The sequence below is a fragment of the Lucilia cuprina genome, chromosome 3, assembly GCF_022045245.1.
Source record: "Lucilia cuprina isolate Lc7/37 chromosome 3, ASM2204524v1, whole genome shotgun sequence".
NCBI classification, from domain to species: domain Eukaryota; kingdom Metazoa; phylum Arthropoda; class Insecta; order Diptera; family Calliphoridae; genus Lucilia; species Lucilia cuprina.
Window position 1 is genome coordinate 44,076,555 of NC_060951.1, and position 21,472 is coordinate 44,098,026.

A 21,472-nucleotide genomic window follows, 5' to 3' on the forward strand; every position below is an offset into this window, starting at 1 on the left:
TTTTGCGATTTTTTTTTCTATGTAAACAAACAGGAATTTTGACAGATAAGATTGTAAAAGCTGATGATCAGCTGTGCGGACGAGGCTACCTTATTAAGTGTACACTGCTACACGCTAAATTGAGACCACATTTTTCACCCGAAATTATTTAAACAAAGTTTTCTCAACTGATATTAAGTTTTCACAACAATCAGCTTTATTATATTTGTTCATATCAGTATTCACATTAATTTGTATAACGACCCTGTCGGGAAAATGCAACACTGTGCCGAAAAAAAATAAAATTCTCAATTATAATTTTTGTTTGCAAAAATTGTGAATTATCACTACAAAACAATTGTTTAAATTTAATAAATTTTTTAAAAATATGAAACCAAAACCCGTTGAGGTAGTCATATGCCGAACCTGTGTTGGAGAATGTAAAGAATATAAATCATTATTTAAACAAGGTCTTATAATGGGAGAGGTGTCAACTTTGGCGTCTTTGCTGGCATTTTGTACAAATCTGGAATTCGTGGATGATGAAAACAGTGAATTGCCTCCTTTTATATGCACAAATTGTATACAAGATTTGGTGAAATCGTATGTTTTTAAGAAAAAGGTATTACAAGCTAATGAAATACTAAGCGGCAATGTAGATGAAGTTGAAGGATTTGTTGAAGAGGGCAGTAAGGGGGAATCCAAGGAAAATGTTATTGTGATAAATGAAGCGGAAGCGGATTTGCAAGAATTAGCGGAAGCAGCTCAAATGAAAAGGGAACAATTAGAGCAGCAAATTTTCAATGTTGAAAATGAAGAAAATGACAATGGTGAAGAATATCTACAATTAACGGTGCTGGATAATGAGGCTGAAGAGGACACACAACATCACCATGATCATGAGGGCGATGATGATGCAGAGCAAGAAGAAATTGAAATGGAATATATGGAACAGGATGTAGCCGAAACAACAGAAATCTATCATACGACTATTATCAGCGATGATATGCAACATATGCAGAGCAGTGAAGAAATGGAACAAGAACCACAACTACAACACCAAGAAGATATTGAAGATGACGAAGGAAAAGTTGAATATGAAATACAAGTAAATGATATTGAAGAAGATTATGCCGAACTGTTAACGGAGAGTCAAGATGGTATGTCACAACATAGTTATAAACGTACCATGGAAGATAACACCAACTCGGGTTCAGAAAATAGTTTTGGAAATCCTGCCCGAAGACGAAGAACAAATTCTTCGAGTAAACCACCTAATCCTGATTATCAGTGCAAGGTAATGAAGCAATTTTAGATATTCAAATGAACTAAATTATTTTTATAAAACTTATAGGTTTGTGGCAAACAATTGAGCAACTCTAATTCTTTTAAATATCACATGAAATTACATTCTGATGAAACTCCCTATAAATGTGAAGTATGTGGTGAAGCTTTTAAAACTCGCAATGCCTACGATGGTCATATATCCATACATAATCCCAACAATCCAAATACATGTAAACTTTGCGGTAAATCCTATCGTCAAGCCTCTTCTTTACGCATGCACATGTTAACTCATTCTGGCGTTAAACCTTTCACTTGTGAAATTTGTGGCAAAAGTTTAACCCAAAAGTCGGGCTATAAAAAACACATGCTCACACATACCGGTGAAAAACCTTATTCCTGCGATATATGTGGAAAATCGTTTTGCATCTCCAGTAATATGTTAGTTCATCGTCGTACTCACACAGATCAAAAGCAACATCATTGTTCGGAATGTGATAAATCATTTCTTACCGCCGATCAGTTGAAACGTCATGTCATTATACATTCGAATGAAAGACCCTTTAGTTGTGATATCTGTGGAAAACTATTTAAACGTCAAACTGCTTGGCGTTCACATTGTCAATCGCATCAGGATCCTAAGCCTAAAAAACCAATTGAGCTTTTGTATTCGGATGAATATGATGAAAATAATCGAGATAAAACTACAGTTGTAGAGATATTTTAAACATAAATGCTGCAGCAGCAGCATACTTGTCATTAGTTGTAATAGATACTATTTTTTAATGCAATTTTATGAAAATATACATACATATGTGTATGGGTAAGTTAAATTTTAACTACTGCAAATTTATGTTGTTTTATTTATATATATTTTAAATATTCTTTAAATGTTTCTGAAATTAGTCTATATCTAAAAAATTTTAAACAAAAACCAATTATGTTAGTTTAATCGATTTTCGGAAGCGTATCTTTTACGGGAGCTATGGTCCAGTAATGAACTAGGTTTTAGTTAGTAATAGGATTGCTATTAATATAAGATCTTTGTGTATATGAACATATTGTGGTTATACCAATATTCTAGAGAGAATCATGACCCTAAATTCCATTTTCAGGGAGTAGGAAAATTCGTAAAACGATTTGAAACGATTCTAATAATAATTTTTAAATATCACTTATATCGTGTCGTCGTCCGTGGCGGACAATGCGTCAAGTGTACAGCATGACATTGGCAAAAACATAGGGGTGAAAAAGAGGATTTTACCTTTAAGCCTTTAAATGTAATGGAGGATATTGACTCTGAATCTTCAGATGATAATAACACCATTATAGCAAATCCCAAGAAGGATGAAGTAGAGCAAATGGTGAAACAGGTGACAGATAGCATAGCTAAACTACCTATTACTAAGAAAGTCAACCCAACGACACTCCAAAGGAAAAATCGAACTCTCCCACAAGATCTGAGGCAAAGAGGATCAGGTCTCCCGAAGAGTTGACAACTGAGAATAAACCTAAAAAGAGAAAGAGCTCCCCGTCTTCTAATACACAGTCTAAACCAAGCCATACTTCACTCAAAGGAACCTCAAGTCAGAATCCTGAGAGTAAGGGTGACAACTCCAAGAAAGATATTCCGAAGATGACCACGTCGTCGAAATCAACCTCGACAGTACGGGTACCTCAAAAGAAGCCCCGAAAAGCTAAGAAAGAGAGCCTAGACAGTAGAAAGGAGCCGCCATTTTACGCCAAAGTTTCCTGAAGAAGACTCCGGAACGATCTCTGTTATGCAGTTTACGATGCCGGTAATCCATGGCTAAGAATATAACAATAGTTCTTGTTTTCCTAGAACCAATTCCAAAGATTACAATTTTAAACAAAATTCATCGATTGAATAAGTTTTAGAATTCGCTTTTTCACCAAAAAGTACATACTCTACAGGATTAAAAACTTCATTCCATTCATGCATCCCTTAAAAATAATTAAAAACTACAAACTACATTTATTATTAAACAATTCAATTTATTACATTTATAAGCGTAACTATTTAGCAATAAATTAATACAAAAAAACAATACTTGTTACATTTTAGAAAAATAATATTATGCCTTTTTGAAAATATTTAACGGACATAAAAGTTAGAGAAAGCAATAAAGAATAAAGAAAAAGTGGCAGTTTTAGGTAAAGTTATTAGATTTAACACACTGAACAAGAACCAGATGACGATACACCATGATACTTGGCAACGGGATAAGTACGGGATTGACGGCAAGAAACTAAAGCATCGCCAGAAGTGCCAGGTGGGCACTTGCAGACAGCTAAATGGGCTTTAGGTTCACATTCGGCACCAGAACCGCATTTACCAATGCAGGGATTAACACATTGATAATTGATGCAAGCCTTATTATCGGGACATTCGCTATTGCTAAGACATTCACCCTGTAGAAGAGAAGAAATATAGGAATAGACAATGATAAGCAAATGATATTTTCCTAGTAAAGCATTAACTTACTCTTGAGCAGTGAGTCAAAGGATTACCGGTATGACCGGGCAAACAGTTACAAACAGGACGCTCACGTCCGGTATTATCATGACCAGGTATGCAAATGGCATTTGTACCACAAGGATTGGGTTCACACAAATCAGCTAAATTAGAGAAAAAGTTACATATAATTTCATTACAATTCATCATGTAAAACACTCACCTTTGGTAAATGGACGACAACGAACAAAAGGATCACCCGTCATATCACGTGGACAACTACATACTGGGGTTAAACCTCTTAAATTACAATCAGCTCCTACACCACAAGCACCATCACAAGTATTCTTACAAATACCATAGAAACAAGCTGGTCTACCAGCTGGACAATCTGAATCACCATAACACTCTGGACGACATTCACTGTAAGCACTACCAATATAACCCTTTGGACATTCACAAACAGCACGATGATTATTTACGGTACTGCAAGTAGCACCAGTACCACATTGTTGACAGGCGGGTACACATTTGAAATTACTGCACATATCGCGTGAACTACAATCACCATCATGTTCACATTCATGACGACAACCACTCAATGGATTACCTACGTAACCGTTTAAGCACGAGCAGGTGGGTACACCACCAATGATTTCACATTTAGTGTTAAGACCACAGGGACTGGGATGACATTGTTCCTCTGGAAAATAGGTATAATTGGTTATTATTGAATGGTTTTTATGGGTGATAAAATTAGTGAAAAAAACTTGTATGCGTAAAACTATGAAATTGTGAATTTCTGATCCAATCTTAAAACTAGTGTTGTCAACATTATTAAGTAAATTCACTGGAACATTGTTATGATTATACATTACTTCTTAACACATTTCTCAATTGAGCATTTTTAGAAGATAAACAAACAGTACTACTTCAGGTCCTTGGAAAAGATATCTTGAGATAATTGATATATTAAACTACATCTTAATCACATCTAAAAATTCGATTACGTCAACATCCCTCCAATGACACGGTAATGTTAAATTTATAGGTTTTTCACCCGAATTAGAAGCACTTCGGGTTTCTAGTTGTGATGAAAACATTAGAGCTTCTTCCACACTTTTTTTGCTGGGTATCGATATTACTTGTTTAACGAACCAAAATCATTGATATCACAAATTTTAATTAATTATTCATTGGTTCTACACTTTATCAACTCTCTGCGATCAGACTTAATGACAGCAGCTCATGGTCTGGTCACAGAGATTACGGGCACTGAAGAATTACAAGGCAATTCGAATCACTGCATTTAAATGTTAATTACTGCATTACGAAGCCCAACTTCAATAATCGTTGTGGTATAAGGATTCCACATGGGAGTTCAGAGTTAGAACCTTAACTTCCTTCAGGTGTAACAAGAGTTTACACTAATAGCTCCAAGAGGAGTGGAAAAGTGGGTTTTGGTTTCTTTATTAAAGGAATTGGTATTAGATCATCATTCAGACTGCCTAACTACGGTAGTGTTCTTCAAGCAGAAATACCTGCTAATGAACGAGCAGCGAATTGCATATCGGATGATATATGTATATATACTGATAGTAAAGCTGCTATCAAAAACATAGCGGGTGTCTACCCGACATCTACGTTAATCAAAGAACACCGGGTATCTATAAATGAGATAGCGAGATATTCTAGCGTTACGCTAATATGGGTCCCTGGCCATGATAAATGTCAGGGTAACTGTATAGCTAATGAACTAGCCATAAATGGCGCAATGTTGGTTGAGGAGGAAATCGACACCTTTATTGCTATCTCTCTTACGAATTGTAAGAATCTTGTATTTAATGAACTGTATGGGAAAGCCTAAATCAGGTGGTTCAGTGAAATTACTTGTAAGATCTCGAGGTCTTTTTGGTCTTTTTGTATATAATGACTGTAGAAGATGAGACGGTATCACATATACTCTGACATTGTCCTGCATTCGTTGTAAGCAGGGAACATCATTTTGGTAATCCCATCTTGTCAGACATGGAAGAGCTCTCTGGGTTGATTTAGTTCTGGAAGCAGAGAATGACATTAGAACACACTTCCTGCGACCACAAGGGTAATACAACGGGACCAACGTAATAGACCCATGTGACTTCATCAATCTAAAACGAACTAGTTCTAGAGTTAATACCGAAGTTAATGATTTCTAAGTTTACGTTCCCATGACAATTGGATCTTCGCTCCGGAACGACCCGAGTCATACTCGGCCAAAGATTGTCAACTCAGCGACAGCTGTATCAACCGAAAGTTTTTTCCCCAAAGAAAGAACTATCGGCCACAGTCGAGCTGTTACAACATTTCTAAGTTTAAATGCGGCGTTATGGAACTAGTGTTAGATCTAGACAATTTGAAACTAATATCACACGAAAGTAAATTTGCTTTATTCATCATTGATTAAAAACTGAAAATCAATCAATATTTCGTTGACGACATTTATTTAACTATTGTTTATAATTTAAATAAAATTTCTTGGAAAATACAAAACAAGTTTCTCTTATTGATTTGCAAGAATCATTTAACCAGTTTGGCGCCAAAACAACAATAATTTAATTGACACAGTGCGCCGCCATTAAACGCCAACATGTTTATGTTTATTGTTATTATTTCCTATTATTTATGTACATACATATGTACTTTATTTTCTGTTTTGTCTTAAGCCCAGATTAAACCATATTATTCTGTGGTTTTTAAAAAAGTAACAAATAACTTCTGTTGTTGTCTTGTAATGACAATACTATACTTTTAAAACCCAACTTATCAAAAATTCTACTTGCGTTTTATACTTAAATGAAGGCAAACTAGTTTAAAAAAATAAATTTAATAAAAAAAATTATAAACAATACATTGGCAAATTGTATGTTTATTTTAACAAAATAGTATTTATATTTAAAAGTAACCAGTGAATGCATTTCCTTAAAAGTCCATTGCTTAAAATATGCAATCATCACATTACATGAATTAAACACAAATTATTTTAAATGTAGGTTGAAATTATGGTGGGACAGCGCATTGTTTTTTATTGTTTCTAAAACAAATTTTTTATTTTTTCGTTCAAGATCAAGGTTATTCTAATATTTATTAAGACAAAAACATGAAATATATATAAAAAAATAACATCAATTCTAGCTTTGTGATGGACGAATTTATTGATTGATCTTTAAATGGTAGTAGAGACACACGGAGTGTTAACATTTAGTACAATAGTATTAATATTTAATATAAGTATTTATATTTATTATAGTAGATTTTGAGTTAGGGCGTATGATTTGTTATTAATTACCATGTAATACAAGTTATTTTCTTTCCTTTAAAAAAAAAGTTGTTTGTTTATGTAATTAAAATGTATTACGTTGTTTCTTTGTCATTTAAATATCTTTTCATTTAAAGTATTCTCTTAATTTACATACAAAGCAAATGCTACTAATCAATCTAAGTTTCTATATTCATAGGTTTTGTTTAAAGTAACGCATGTTGTAGTTCTTTAATAAATGATTTTAGTTAGTACAAATTAAATTCCTTTGGAACTACTTTAGGAGAAGAGTTTTCGAAGAAGTCGAAATAGTTATTTTTAATATTTTTCCTTTGAAATTATTAAGACGTATTTAGTTTGACTTTAAAACCAATGATTTTTGTTTGAAGTAGTTGACAAGAACTTCAAATCTATTCTATAGACATGTTATAAGTCGATATTAGTTCTATAAAACAGTTCTCTTTGATGATATTTTTGTAGAAATTGTCTCTCTAATATCTATTTCTATAGAAGCTTTAAATAACAAATAAACTTTCTTAAGAACAATTCTAGAAGAAGTTCTTTTTTCAGTTTTTTTTTTTTTTTTTTTGAAAATATAAAGATTTGTACTTTATTATAGTAAATTTTAATACTTGAAACTATAGAACTATATATGTATATAAAGACCAATAAATAGTTCTATAACTAGTTCTTTTATTAACAATTTTAGGTTGAAAATATAAATAAATATACAGACCAATAATTGACACTGATATTTAAGTAGAATTAAAATTCATGTTGGACTCTATATGAAGCTACCATTGTCACTAAACTTAGAGCAACATTTAAAGCTTTTCGTCCTATAATTGAAGACGATCTTGGACTGTTTATAGACCAGCAATTGACATTAAACTTAGAGCCACGATTTAAATATAGATCGTAGTGTAAATAAATATCTAAGACTAACAGGGATCTTCGAGTATATGACACTTATATAGAACAGTATCTCGGAATAAAAATAATTTAATCTGATCTTGGATTGTATAAAGACTGGGTAAATATATACAGTGATTAACCTTTGATTAAAGCTGATCTCTGAGTGTATGACAAGATCTATGATTGAAGCTGATCTTCGAGTAAAAAGCAGGCATAGGATTGACACTGAATTATGACTAGATACAAGCTAACTTGAACAACAATGAAAGCCCTGCTCAGCCAACCCTACTTCACTCTACCCAATTGATTTATGGACGCATCCAATTGAAGTAGCCCAATTTTTAGGCTTGGGTATTCATGTAGAACCCCCAACTAGATTATTGTATATTTTTTAGCTGTTACAACAACAACAATTAAAGCAGATCTTTTACATTCGGTACGATTGACCCTGAACTTTGACTATGCACAAACTCTCGATCAATTTCAATTCCTTAAAGATATTTGGATATTTTAAAGTGATCGCTTGGGGACTAATATGTTTTCTATAAAGCGTGTAGAATCAATATATGTATAACTATTGCCAAAAAAACTAGTTTCAAAATAATCTTTAGAAGCACATTTGAACAGCAATAATTATCTACAGAACGGCAGTAATGATTTTTTTCTCCTATGAAACAGACGGTGTATTAAAAGTACTTCCAAGTGTTAAAAACAAGAAGTAGAATTGTTTGCAACAAAGTTTTTAGAAAAATATCAACAACAATGAATTTATCACAGTTTTGCCAAAAGATTTTTACGATCTGATTTATGTTTTCAAAAAAGACTTTTTTAATTCGCAATGAATCAAATTGTTTAAAGAGATAAACTTACCAGGATCAGCAAGACGGCAAGAAGTAAATGGATCACCATTAAAACCATGTGGACAACTGCAAACAGCTACATGATTTCTGGGCTGTAGGGAAATCATAACAAAAACTTTTCAAACGAACATAAATCTATAAGTTTCACACAAACAAACCTCACAATTGGCATTATTGCCACAAGCACCAACACAGGGATTAACACAGCGACCATTTTGACATTGCAAATCACTACGACAATCAACGTTATCTAAACATTCACCACGATTACAGCTGGTCAAAGGATTTCCACTATAACCGGGAGGGCAGGAACATACTGGACGGCCGCCAGCTGTTTCCTGACAAACAGCATTAACACCGCAGGGATTACCATGACAGCCATGGGTTGAAACATCAGCTAAAGTTTTTGTTGTTGATGATTTTAAAAGATAATTAGAAAAAGGTGCAAAGGAGGAAAAGGAATACCAAAAAGGCTATGAGTATTAGGTTAACAAAACTACTACTATAAGTAGCTAGGAACATTTAAATTATTAAATATAGTTAAGAAACTAAAATTCAAGTTGATAGGAACTGTTATTAGTTTTGTGAAGAGACAGTGACAGATACAGATAGCTGAAAGAAAAACGTGATTGAAAGTGCCAAAAACAACATAAAGAAACAAGTGCCAGAAATAGTGCGCTTAAGAATTTAGAAAAAGTTTCCGAACAAAAAGTTGTAAATTAAATTTTGAATACCACGTGATTGTATCTGATCCCGATAAATCAGTCTCTGCACAGTTGTACCATCAGCATATGTATAATACGTACGACCACTATATGAACATGTTGAACAGGTATTACGTTTATCTAACTTCTTTTCTTTTTCTGAATCGGCTGTTACCTCAACATCTAGAACCTCATCGGCATAAGCATATGAGAATGCAACAAGTACTAGGAATACTCCTAGCAAAAATTGTTTAGAGATCTGAAAATAAACATAAAAGAGTCATAAATTATTTATTTATCATAGTGTTTTTTAATCATGACTAATCATTGGCAGCTTCATAATCTCTATTTATGCAAATTTATTCTATTTATTTGTTTATTATTTAAACGAAATGTGTATCAAAAATGTCCAATATTTTGAATGTATTAATTTCAAGTTAAAATGTTTTAAATCGCCCACACCGTTTTAAAATATTAATAATATTGAATTTTTTCTGTTATTCTAATACCATTTCACACCTTGTTTTACCGGAATCATGACTCAATGGCAATACGATCACTTAAATACTTAATGGTTTCAACTTATTATTATTTTTTTTTGTATAATTAAGTGTGGGAATTAGAACGAAAGTTATTTATATTTAAATTATATAATTTAGCAAGTTTAAACTTGGTCACTTTTATTGTTTAGCTTAAAATTTTATATTCTTAAATCTATTTTTAATGGATTTACGAAACTCGATTACTGGTTAGCATCTAGATAAATTTTAAATGACATTAAAACTAAATTAAAATTCTTATAGGGATAGTATTAAATTTACTCTGTAGAGTAATTTCGTTGAGTTTTTAATGTTTTTATTTCAGAATTATATTGTTATTCGAAAATTTTAGATAAGAGTTTGATAGAGTTCGACCGAAACTAACTATTTGCATGAGCAAAAATTAAATATTTGTTACATATTTGAAATAAGTTTATTATCCATTTAACAGTATATTTCTAGCGATTTGTAAGATTTTTTTAATATTAATTTACAAAAAAAGTGTTAGATTAAATTTACTATGGAAAGGATCTACTTCAGATTCTTGAAACAGATTATTTCCTGAAACTATAAAGTATATATACATTCAGAGTAATTGTATATAGAGTGTTCGATTAAGCTATGCCCGTCTATAAATCGGTCTTCGTTACTAAAATCTTTAATAATTCTGTCAGATATACATTCTAGAAGATTTCCTATTTAAAATCATTAAAAAACGAATATTATAACAAAAACTCGAAGCATCATATGAAAATTTCATCATGTTGTTGTTGTAACAGCTTTAACTGTACAATTTTATATATGATGGTTCTATATTTAGGCCCAAGTCAAAAATTGGGCTACTTCTACAGGGTTAACCCATAAATCAATTCTGCTAAGTAAAGTAGGGTGGGTGGATAGTTGAATATTTATTGGAGACGACACGGTCAATGCAGGCGTTAAGCCTATCGATCTATCCCGATCTCAGTTGTGCCAGAGCAAGTCTTGTTTTCAGCGGCAGGTTCTTAATTATTTCTGCAATAGGTAGAGGGCAATTGCAATAACGACATTTATTCCTAAAACCGCGGTATTAATGGCGTCTCTATGAATGTCGTTCAAAACTGGTGTATACGAACTACGATCCAAGAGATCATGCACATATCTTCGTATATACCAAGGTCCATCCTGACTTGCCTGGGGGAGTTTGCAACTGTGTGATATTAAAGTTGGAATGACTCCTCCGGTGACAGTGTTTTTTAGTAAAGAAAATGTTTAGTCAACATGACATTATGTTTCTTGACTGTCTGGACCTTTTTCTCTCGTGTAGGTGGTGTGTCAAGATTATTTGCATGCTGCCGCTTTTCCCAGCTTTGAACATTTCCCCACTGGGTATCAATCAGCAAAGGAGACCATACTGGAGCAACATAATTGCCCATTGACCGGTTAGTTGTTTTTACCGTCTAGTGCTTTAAAAAACCTTGTTCCTACTTCGCAATCAGTGTATTATTGCAGTGGCATAAGCTAAGGAGGTGGGTCAACAAGAAATAATAACATACAGCTTCATATACATAAATATTGATAAATGATAAGAATGAGCCTTTTGGTACTTTTTGAATTTTCTTTTATACTGGAGCTAGAAACAATAAATTAAAAATTTTGGACCAATCTTTAAGTGAAGGATTAATGATTAAATTAAAATTAATTCTCAAAAGTTGTTTTTGAGTACTCAATTAGTTAATTTTGTTCGCTAGTTTAAGCGCCCAATGGAGGTTTAAACTTGAGCAAGAAATGCAAAAGTGACAAAAAAAATATACAATATTTCCTAAAATAAACATTATCGATTAGTTTAAATTATGGGACTTCACAATATATATTTTGTTTTAAATTTAAGTTTTCATTAATTTCCATATTTATTTACAATTGTCTTCTTCTTTTTTATAAAACATGCATTGTTTTGATAATAGTGACGTTTTCTGTTGTTTTGTATGACAAAACTCAAAAACATCAATAGGAATAAACATTAGATTATTTTTTTTAGATTAAGTAATCTGATTATTAATTGGCGTTCGATTGCCAACTCAAAAATTCGCTCTTAGAGTCTTGAATGAATAACAATCTGTAGGAAAGGATTTTTGGTACTCTTTTGTTCTTTATTTGGTACTTTTTGGTTTGGTTAAGTTTCTGGTGCATTTCGTCATTTAAAGGAACTTTTTTTTGTTTTCCGAATTATTCAACATAGAAACATAAAATTCAACATATAAGATTCTGATGAAATGAAAATTTATAAAAGAAAACTTTTTGGTACTTTTTCATTCTTCAACTGATACTTTTTTGAGTCTTTTTTTAATCTAGTAATTTATTCACCTTGTGTTGAAAATATTTTCATACAAATTTTTGAAAAAAACAATAACAATTTAAATGAAAAATAAAGTAGAGTTAGGAGAAGGGATTTACAAAATATAAGGAGGTTATTTTACATTTGATAACGAATCAATAATAAATTTTATTAAAAAAAAACTTCTATTAATATGTATAAATTGAGTAAATCAAAATGCGTTTTAATTATTCTTCGGAAGCTACATAATTTTTTTATACAATAAGTCCAACTTAAAAATTAATTTGAATAATACAAATTAACTTTTATAACCGGTAACAAATTTCATATTTATTTATATTCTAATAAGAAAAACAATTGTAACAATAAAATAACTAACTACACAGAATAAACTATGAGTAAATAGTTACTCATTTCCATAAAAATGTTAAAAAAATTTCACGCAGCTTATTTAGTATTTTATTTAATATAAAAAAAAATAAATAAAATAAAGTACGTGTATGATGTCAATAAGTTATTTAAATGTATTTTAAACTTTGTATTATATTAATAAAAACGTTAAAGAACAATTAAAAACAACTACAAAAATTTAAAAAATTATTGTTTATTTTCCATATTATTGGAAAATATTAAACATTGATGAGTTTTTAATAACAATTTGTTTATTATTTATTTGTCAAACACTAATAAACCTTAAGCGGGATGCAATATTTAGTTTTACTTTTAAAATAAAGTGATTTTTTTTTTTTTAAAGAACAAACTTTGTTTTTGTAACTTTTTCATTTCTGACATAATTTTTTGTTTATTTTTCAAGTCACGATTCTATTTAATTTTGTTTTTATTGTGTACTTTGCACACATTTATTCAGACTGTTTGATTAGTCGGCGCACATTTAGCAAAACATATAATCCAATAGATGCGTCTGCAGTTTTAATACAAAACTTACCATATTTTCTGTATTTTTTATATATATTTTATTTTTAAATTAATTAAATTGTACCGGCGATTTAAGCGTTTCTCGCCGTTCGAACAATAAGCGCGTTTCGATAACTAATCCGTTCTCCAATTGAGCAATGGCTTTTATAAGCATTTTGTTTTAAATGGCTTAGAAGTTGTTGCCAATAATAGTCTTTACTAAAAACGTCAACAGCAACAAGCTTTCAGGCAGGCAGGCAGCACTTGGAGCAAACATCACTGAGGGCGGCTTAACAGCAATAATTTTATCGTTAAGTAAAATTATTTGTTTTTTTTATTTCATTCAGGTTTCATTTTGGGAAGAATACACCTTAGACTTGTATTATACACTTTTTTCTTACTTAATTTGTCGCACTACCAGTACCTACAACAACAAAAAATCATCAGCATCATCATCATCATCAATGAAATCAAAATTATCTAGAGAAGTTTGTACATTAACAAAAACAAGTTGAAATGGTGGCTTTAGGTGAATTTATTAAAAATGCGTGGGTTTTGCATATTAATAATTAAATTAAAAATCAACAATATCACAATATGTATTATTTGTTTGTTCTTACTTGGAATTAATATTTTTATTTGATTATTTTTTTAATTCTTTAAAAACATTTAAAAATTCCTACTTAATAGAAAGTTAAAAAGTTTGAAACAACTTATACATTAGCTAAAGTGTTTTTAAAAGAAAATGTTTGCAATGAAAGTTTATACCTTCAAATTAATCATCAGACTATCAAAAATATACAGTTCATCTCCTTTTTGAATATAGTTTATCATTCTGAAATAGTTTTCATAAAAACACATCCCAGCAAAAAATAATTGATGTCATACTTTAAAAACATCTTAATCACATCTAAAAATGCTATTACATACTTTTTACTTTTATAAACCAAATATTTCCTTACAAATGAAAACCCAGTTAAAAGTAAGAAAATAGATGTAGAAAAATCATTACAAATAACGTTTATAAAGTATAGCAAGTTTTGGTAAAAAAAAAAACAGTGAAATTTTCATTATGAGAATGTGTTTTATTTTTGACATCCAAATATCGAATTTTCTCTGCTTCTAAAACTAAGATTAGATATAGTTCAGAGTTGCCAAAAATAAACAACATCCCTCCAATGACACGCTTATGTAAAATTCATAGGTTTTTCACCCAAATTTGAATCATTACGGGTTACTAGTTCAGATGAAAATACTACTTTTTCACACTTTTTTTGCTGGGATTTAACGAAAAAGTTGTGGAAAATCCCCTTTAATATGTTTATTTCTAAGTTTAATATTATGAAATACTCAAAACGTTCCAGTTGATGAATGAGAACCTGGCGGCATGTTGCCCTATCCCACGATGGTCTTTTTCACCCACTGGGCAGACTTGACAACTTTTTCCGACTTTTCTACTTTTTTTGACTATTTTTTCGAGATTTTCCAACTATTCTAGAGTTTTTGCTTTTTTTTTAATTTTCGGCTATTTTTGACTTTTTTTACTATTTTCGACTTTTTAACCTTTTCCTACTTTTTTGACAATTTTCGACGTTTTTCGACAATTTTTTACTTTTTCGAGTTTTTCCGACTATTTTAGAGTTTTTAACCTTTTTCACTTTATTAACATTTTTGAATATTTTTGACTTTTTCTACTATTTTCGAGTTTTTTAATTTTTTCGACGTTTTACGATTTTTTCGACTTTTCGACTCTTTTCGACTTTTATTTACAAAGTCGACTTTTCGACTGAAGTACTCGAGCTATCTAATCTCTTACTATGCTGCCCCGTTGTTTTACTTCCGAGATGTAAAACATCACTTCCGTTTATAACCACGCAGATGGGCAAAAACCTAGAGACGTAACCGGCGGACCGAAGTACGAATCCATTAAATAAGCCGAGACTTTGTTCTTACTCACAGGGACACACTGTGGTAAATTGATATGAACAGAGTATACTCTGAATATATCTGGACAAGGAAGTAAAATTCAATGGTATCATTCGTATATGATACCTTTCATCCATCATCATACAATCCAGCACACATCTCATTTATACGACACATTCATAAGAGAAAAAAGACCCCACATTCATCCCGTACCAAATACAATCACTCCTTTGTGGGGTATCTGTTGTTTCGAACTTATCCCGAAATATTGACTTTACCTTACATCAGTCTTTTAACCGCAACTCACTCTTCCATCGAATTTGGTTTTAAACCACAGCCACTATGTGGATCCCGAAGGAACCTCAACCAACTGACCAGCTAGGACATCGGGCAATTGGCCACCCGTAGTACCAGATTATGTGGTGGTCTGGTTCGACCTCTTTTCAATCTATGCAAGGACTAAGGCACTCTAACCAATTTATAGTGCCGGTCAGATTAGATGTATTGGAAAACACCTCTGTTCCCCCGGATTGCAATAACACCAAGGTGGAGGTTTCACCAAGGTAACATGTCCCCGGGGAGAGTCTAGTTATTGAATTCAAAACGTAACAAAATATTTACTCTTATATATCTTGATATTGACTCTGTCCCCCATATAAGGTCCCCTAAAAAAGACTCTAATGCTCGTTAGTGTATTAAAAATACAGCGATGAAATTCTACACAAATATGTTTCATACAAGCCAAAGTCTGTCATATTTTATTAGTATCGTTCCATAATTGACCCTACCCCCATATAAGGTCCGCTTCAGCAAATAATTTTAAAACATTTTTAGCACACTAAACCTCTCTGTCAAATTTTATGAAGATCGGTCCAATATTTAAATGCCCTTAAATATTTGTTTAATAAAAGGCCAATGATCTTCATTATAATTGAAATAAACATAGAATTTTGAATATAAACTAAATGATAAATGACTAATGGTGTCATAAAGGATTTAAAATATTCATTAACATTTTTAGTTCTCTCAAATCTAAAGTGTGATCTTTAAAATCTAAATAATAATCTAATAATGATGATCGGTTATATTCGACATCATTAAACGCTACATCTACAAACATGCTGTATAAATTAGAAAACATTTTCGACAAAAAACAAACAAACAATAATTATCTTACAAAGAAGTACAGTAATACAAAAAATTGTACGTACATTTTCAAAATTTACTTTAGTTTCTATAGAATCCATTATTTATGTAAAAATATACAATTAAATTTCAATTTCCTTTTCCTATTTTTCTAATAGTCATAAATAAAAACATTTAATATTGTGAGTAGGGTATAGCATAGATTCAAACTGATGTATCTATTACATAATTTCCAAAATTAATCAAAACAAGAAAAAAAAACAAATAGCAATTAATCGACTTCTTAATATATTCGTTAATGAGAATTAAACATTAAAAACATATAAATAGATATAATCATTATAAATAAACATTTTTAGCGTAGGTGTGTACAAATATGAGTTTATCTTTAACAATAAACGGTTTTTTCGCAAATAAAAAACTAAACATGAATGAAACAAATCAAGAAATTTAAAAATTACCATAAATTTCTAAAAAGCTAAAAAAAACAATTCTACAGATCAGTAGCAAGTTTAATTCGGTTGTCTAAAATTATTACTAAGAATTATAAATAACAAAAAAAAGTTATGTGATCACTAATATGTATTAACATTTAAAAAAACGAAACTCTTTTATCTGCACATGAATATGGGGTTAAAATTGCTATATTACACTGTTCCGAATCTTACATACCCTTCACCGTAGTCGTCTACTATATCATTATTACATCAATAGCAAAACAACCAAAAAAACAACAATAACACTAAACAAAATAAAAAACAAAATACACAAGACTATGAAACCAACAGACATTCAAACATACGAAACGTAATACAAAACTCAATAAAACCGTAACCGTAAATATTTCCTTACAAATGAAAATCCAGCTAAAAGTACAGTTGTGTTCAAGAAAAATAGGAGTGAGGCAGAAAAATAATTAGTTTTTTTGGTATTAACTTTTTTCGAAATCCATATCCGATTACGACTGTTCAAGAAAATAGGAGAACCGTATATTATCTTACCTAAGTTAGATTAATTTCCTTTATTTGTAGCAAATATTTAAAATATGATATAAAACTGTTATATTTAAATGATTTTGTGGTCAGTTCACAATTATTTCCTTTAAAATCCTGAAAGAAAATGTCAGAATTGACGAAAATAAAATCTGTTCAAATATCTTGAAAATTATTAAAATACCGCGAACAAAATATGAAAATTCTCATGGTAATCTCATTAAAAGATTTTTGGAATACTTTAGGAAGTCAAATATTTAAAAATCTCTCATAAAAAATAAACATTTCATTCAAAAATTATAACAGTTTCCCATAAGCGCTTATCATTTTTTTTTAAATTAATCCTATTAGCGCGCCCCAAACTAGTGAAACTAAGCCAAATCGTAGTTATTAAACATCGTGATCAATATTCAGTTCGTTCAGATTAATTTTTAAACAAATCTTTAAAAAAAAATTAATTTCAGACCATAAAGCATATAGTGAAACCCATTAAGTTGGTTAAGTAACGCATTTAGAGGTGGTTTCATAAATGGATGAATTTTTAATGCATGAATACGACAAGAAATTATATATTTTTAAATCTAAATGAATTCAGAAAATATATTAGAAGCCCATTAATCGAAAAATATTAAGCTCTAACCAACTTTCAAGGAAGTTGTATAATAGGAATGATTCATGATGGGTCTTGACAAAAAGGGTATGGTCTAATAAATTGTAAAATGGTATCGTACCCCAAATGTTGTAGGTACACATATTAGTCCAAGATAGGCTCTCATATTCCCAATAAACAAATTTGATAAAATGGCGGTGTTGTCGTATAAAAATATTTTTGATTCTAAAATGGTGGAAGCTCGTTCCATAGGAAGCAGGCCATTACATGGTTGTCGACTTACTAATTCTAAAGAAAAACGTTAAAAGACTCACGTATAACATCTTTTAAGGCTTTCTGAATAAATTACTGTTTTTTTGTTGATAATCGGCCATGTCTCATAAAGCCCCTCAAAACTGTTGTCGGAAGGACATTAAGTTCCGGAGATTCATATACCCAAATTCTAAATAAAATCTTTACAAAAATGACTGATTTTGTACTGGCACACGTTAATTAATAATATTTTAGATGAAAGTGCTTTCGTTTTTGTTTTTATTTTAAAAATAGTTGAACTTAAATCGAATACTCCTATTATTTTGAACAATAGATTTTGTATATAAATTTAAAAAAAATATATATTTTTTATATAAATTTCTTTAATATTTAAAATAACGGTTATAAAAATTAGAGAACAAGTTAAATAAATAAATTATCAAAATATTTAATTAAAAATTTAAATCTTTCACTAAAAAATTTATATTCAAAATTTTTCAAATTTTCACTTCTATTATTTTGAACACAACTGTATATGTGTAGAAAAGTCATTACAAATAACATATTTGAAGTACATTAAGTTTTGGTGAAGAACCAGTGAAATGTTCATAAGAATGTCATTAAGAGAATGTGTTTTATTTTTGACATCCAAATATCGGATTTTGACTGCTTCTTAAACTAGGATTAGATGTAGTTCAGAGTTGCCAAAAATGAACAACATCCCTCCAATGAGACGCTAATGTAAAATTCATAGTTTTTTTCACCCGAATTTGAAGCACTTCGAGTTACGAGTTCTGATGAAAATACTACATCTTTTTCCACACTTTTTTTGCTGGGTTAATCGACTCCGCTATCTATAAGGACTCGAAATATATATACTTTATAGGGTCGCAAAATTATATTATAAAACCGAATGACAAGCACTTCTCACGAAGGTGAACGGTATAAATATCCAAAAAATCTAAAATCGCCTCTAGTTTGTTAATAGCAGACCCCACAAGAAAATGGACAATAACCTGTAATCACTCCATTTATACACTAAAAATTAATTTTTATATAAAAAAATTAAAAAAAAATCTGAAATCGTTTCCAGTTTGTTAATAACAATTCCTACAATTATCTGTTATTACTCCATATTTTGATGTCATACTTTACAAACTACATCTTAATCACATCTAATAATGCGATTACATATTATTTATTTTTATAAACCAAATATGTCCTTACAAATGAAACCCCATTTAAAAGTTAGAAAAGAGATGTAGAAAAGTCATTACAAACAACATATTTGAAGTATAGCAAGGTTGGATTAGATGTAGTTCAGAGTTGGTAAAAATGAACAACATCCCTCCAATTCACCCAAATTTAAAGCACTTGTGATGAAAATACTACATATTTTTCCACACATTTTTGCTGGGTAGTTTGTTTGTTTGTTAAAAATAGTCGTTCCTACGGCAAAAAGGACAATAATCTATTCTTATTTCTCACCAAAACGATTTTTATATGAAAAATCTAAAAAATCTAAAATCGCCTCTAATTTGTTAATAAAAACCCCTACAGCAAAAAGAACAATAATCTGTGATTACTCCATATATCTCTATAGCAAAAAGGTCAGGATACTATTTGAACTTTCCACCTAAAAATGATTGATTTATGATATTTAAAGTTCTTTGTTTAATACTCTATAGAAAATCTATTTTTTTTTTAAATACACACATTTATTAATATCTAATTATATTTCCATTTTTTTATTGCAGATTTGTTTCCATTTCATCGATGTCATCGAAAATCAATTCCAAATCGATCTGTTTATGCAGTGAACCATGAAGTTAGCCGGAACCAAGAAGCTCATATGAAACATAAACAAATTATATATTAATTGTTATCAGAAAAATAATAAATAATAAGTTAAATTGTTTATAATTATATTTAAAACACTTTAATCGAATAAAATTTTATTAAAACTTGTTAATTTTGTGCTTTTTAATTTAAATAAAGCGTTTTTTCCATTTAAATTTAACGTATAAAATTATTTTGGTCTGGCAATGCCGTTTAAAGAAATGGGTAAAATTATTTGATGCTGGCAATGCTGTAACGACATTGTGCCAGCGCCATCTTTTGTTTGAAAAAATTTTGTCTTGCACACACGAAAAATACTTTTGCAATAGATGGCGCTGACGTTTGCCCTTGCCAGGGTTGCCCATTTGCAAAAAATTGGAATTTTGCGGGATTCTTTAAAAACGCTATAACTTCTAAACTACTGTAGCAATTTGAAAAATTCTTTCACTAAACTATTTTAAAATATTTATAGCTTCTATTGTTCATTGTTTTATTGTTGTCATTTAGTTATTTCTAGTAGAAAATGATGTTGAAAGTTGAAGTGTTCAATTTTTTTATAATTTATTTAAAAAATATATGTTTTTTAAGTAAAATTTCATCAAATTTTGGTAAATTAAATGAAATTCTATTGTATTAGTATAGTTAATATGTAATACTTTTGATTTAAAAGTAGTTTTAAGAGATTTTTAACTTAATTACTTATCCTTTAAGCCTGTTGTGTTGGTTTTCCTTAAATAATAAATTGAATAAACAAATAGAATATTTTTATTTATATTTTCTTCTTATTATTCAAAGTAAAACTTTAAATTTGTATTATATTATTATAGACACAAAACGTATGTAATTTTTATTTGTTAATTATATTTTATTAAAGTAAAAATGTTATTTATAACTATTTACAGTTTACTTTTTTTATATTTTATATATTTATTATTAATTATGTACTAACTATACATTTACATACAAAAACAAAACAAACAAAAAATTAAAAAATAATAAGAGCAATCCTCTCCGATGCCTTCACAGTTGTTAAAAAGAAATTATATGTTTTAAAAACACTTCTTTTTTTCTTTGTTAAAATTAATTCTATATTTAATAAATAGTTATATGTATATGAAAATAAGATATATATACATATATGTATAAACATATTATGTATATAAATAAATTTAGAAATTATATTTTAATTGTACATCTGTTAAAGAAAGGTACAATATACATACATACATACAATTCATATACATACACATAATAAATTAATATATATTTTTATTTATTTAATTTTTTATTATTATATTTAATACAATTACAGCAAGAACTTTTTATATAAACATGTTAATTGAACAAGTTTTTTTTACTTTTTTTTATTTAAATCTTTTTTTTTCTACTACATTAGATTGACTACTATTTGTTAGGTGTGTAA

The 21,472-nt window shown here is 29.9% G+C and overlaps 2 protein-coding genes and 1 long non-coding RNA gene across 4 annotated transcripts in view; 2 read left to right on the forward strand and 1 right to left on the reverse strand.

The window, feature by feature from the left end:
* Positions 1 to 20,182, forward strand: part of LOC124418736 — a 24,561-nt gene extending 4,379 nt beyond the window's left edge. Inside the window, exon 2 of the long non-coding RNA XR_006940192.1 lies at positions 19,968 to 20,182. This is a non-coding gene — a long non-coding RNA (uncharacterized LOC124418736). The remainder of the gene's footprint in view (positions 1 to 19,967) is intronic.
* On the forward strand, positions 70 to 2,119 carry LOC111681246 (zinc finger protein 2-like). The gene is made up of 2 exons (XM_023443000.2): positions 70 to 1,276; positions 1,334 to 2,119. The coding sequence occupies exons 1-2, from the start codon at positions 368 to 370 to the stop codon at positions 1,988 to 1,990; spliced, it is 1,566 nt and encodes a 521-aa protein (XP_023298768.2). The 5' UTR covers positions 70 to 367; the 3' UTR covers positions 1,991 to 2,119.
* LOC111681241 (neurogenic locus notch homolog protein 2) lies at positions 3,261 to 13,467 on the reverse strand. Of its 2 annotated transcripts, none has more exons than XM_023442995.2 (7): positions 13,316 to 13,467; positions 9,619 to 9,775; positions 8,971 to 9,209; positions 8,823 to 8,904; positions 3,963 to 4,442; positions 3,770 to 3,903; positions 3,261 to 3,696 (listed from the first exon to the last, which is right to left on the reverse strand). In XM_023442995.2, exons 1-7 carry the CDS (start codon positions 13,316 to 13,318, stop codon positions 3,454 to 3,456), a joined length of 1,338 nt encoding a protein of 445 aa, XP_023298763.1. In that variant the 5' UTR covers positions 13,319 to 13,467; the 3' UTR covers positions 3,261 to 3,453. The 2 variants fall into 2 exon arrangements, with proteins under 2 accessions (XP_023298763.1, XP_023298762.1); XM_023442994.2 differs by having other exon boundaries at positions 9,547 to 9,775.
* Positions 20,183 to 21,472: the final 1,290 nt, after the last annotated feature.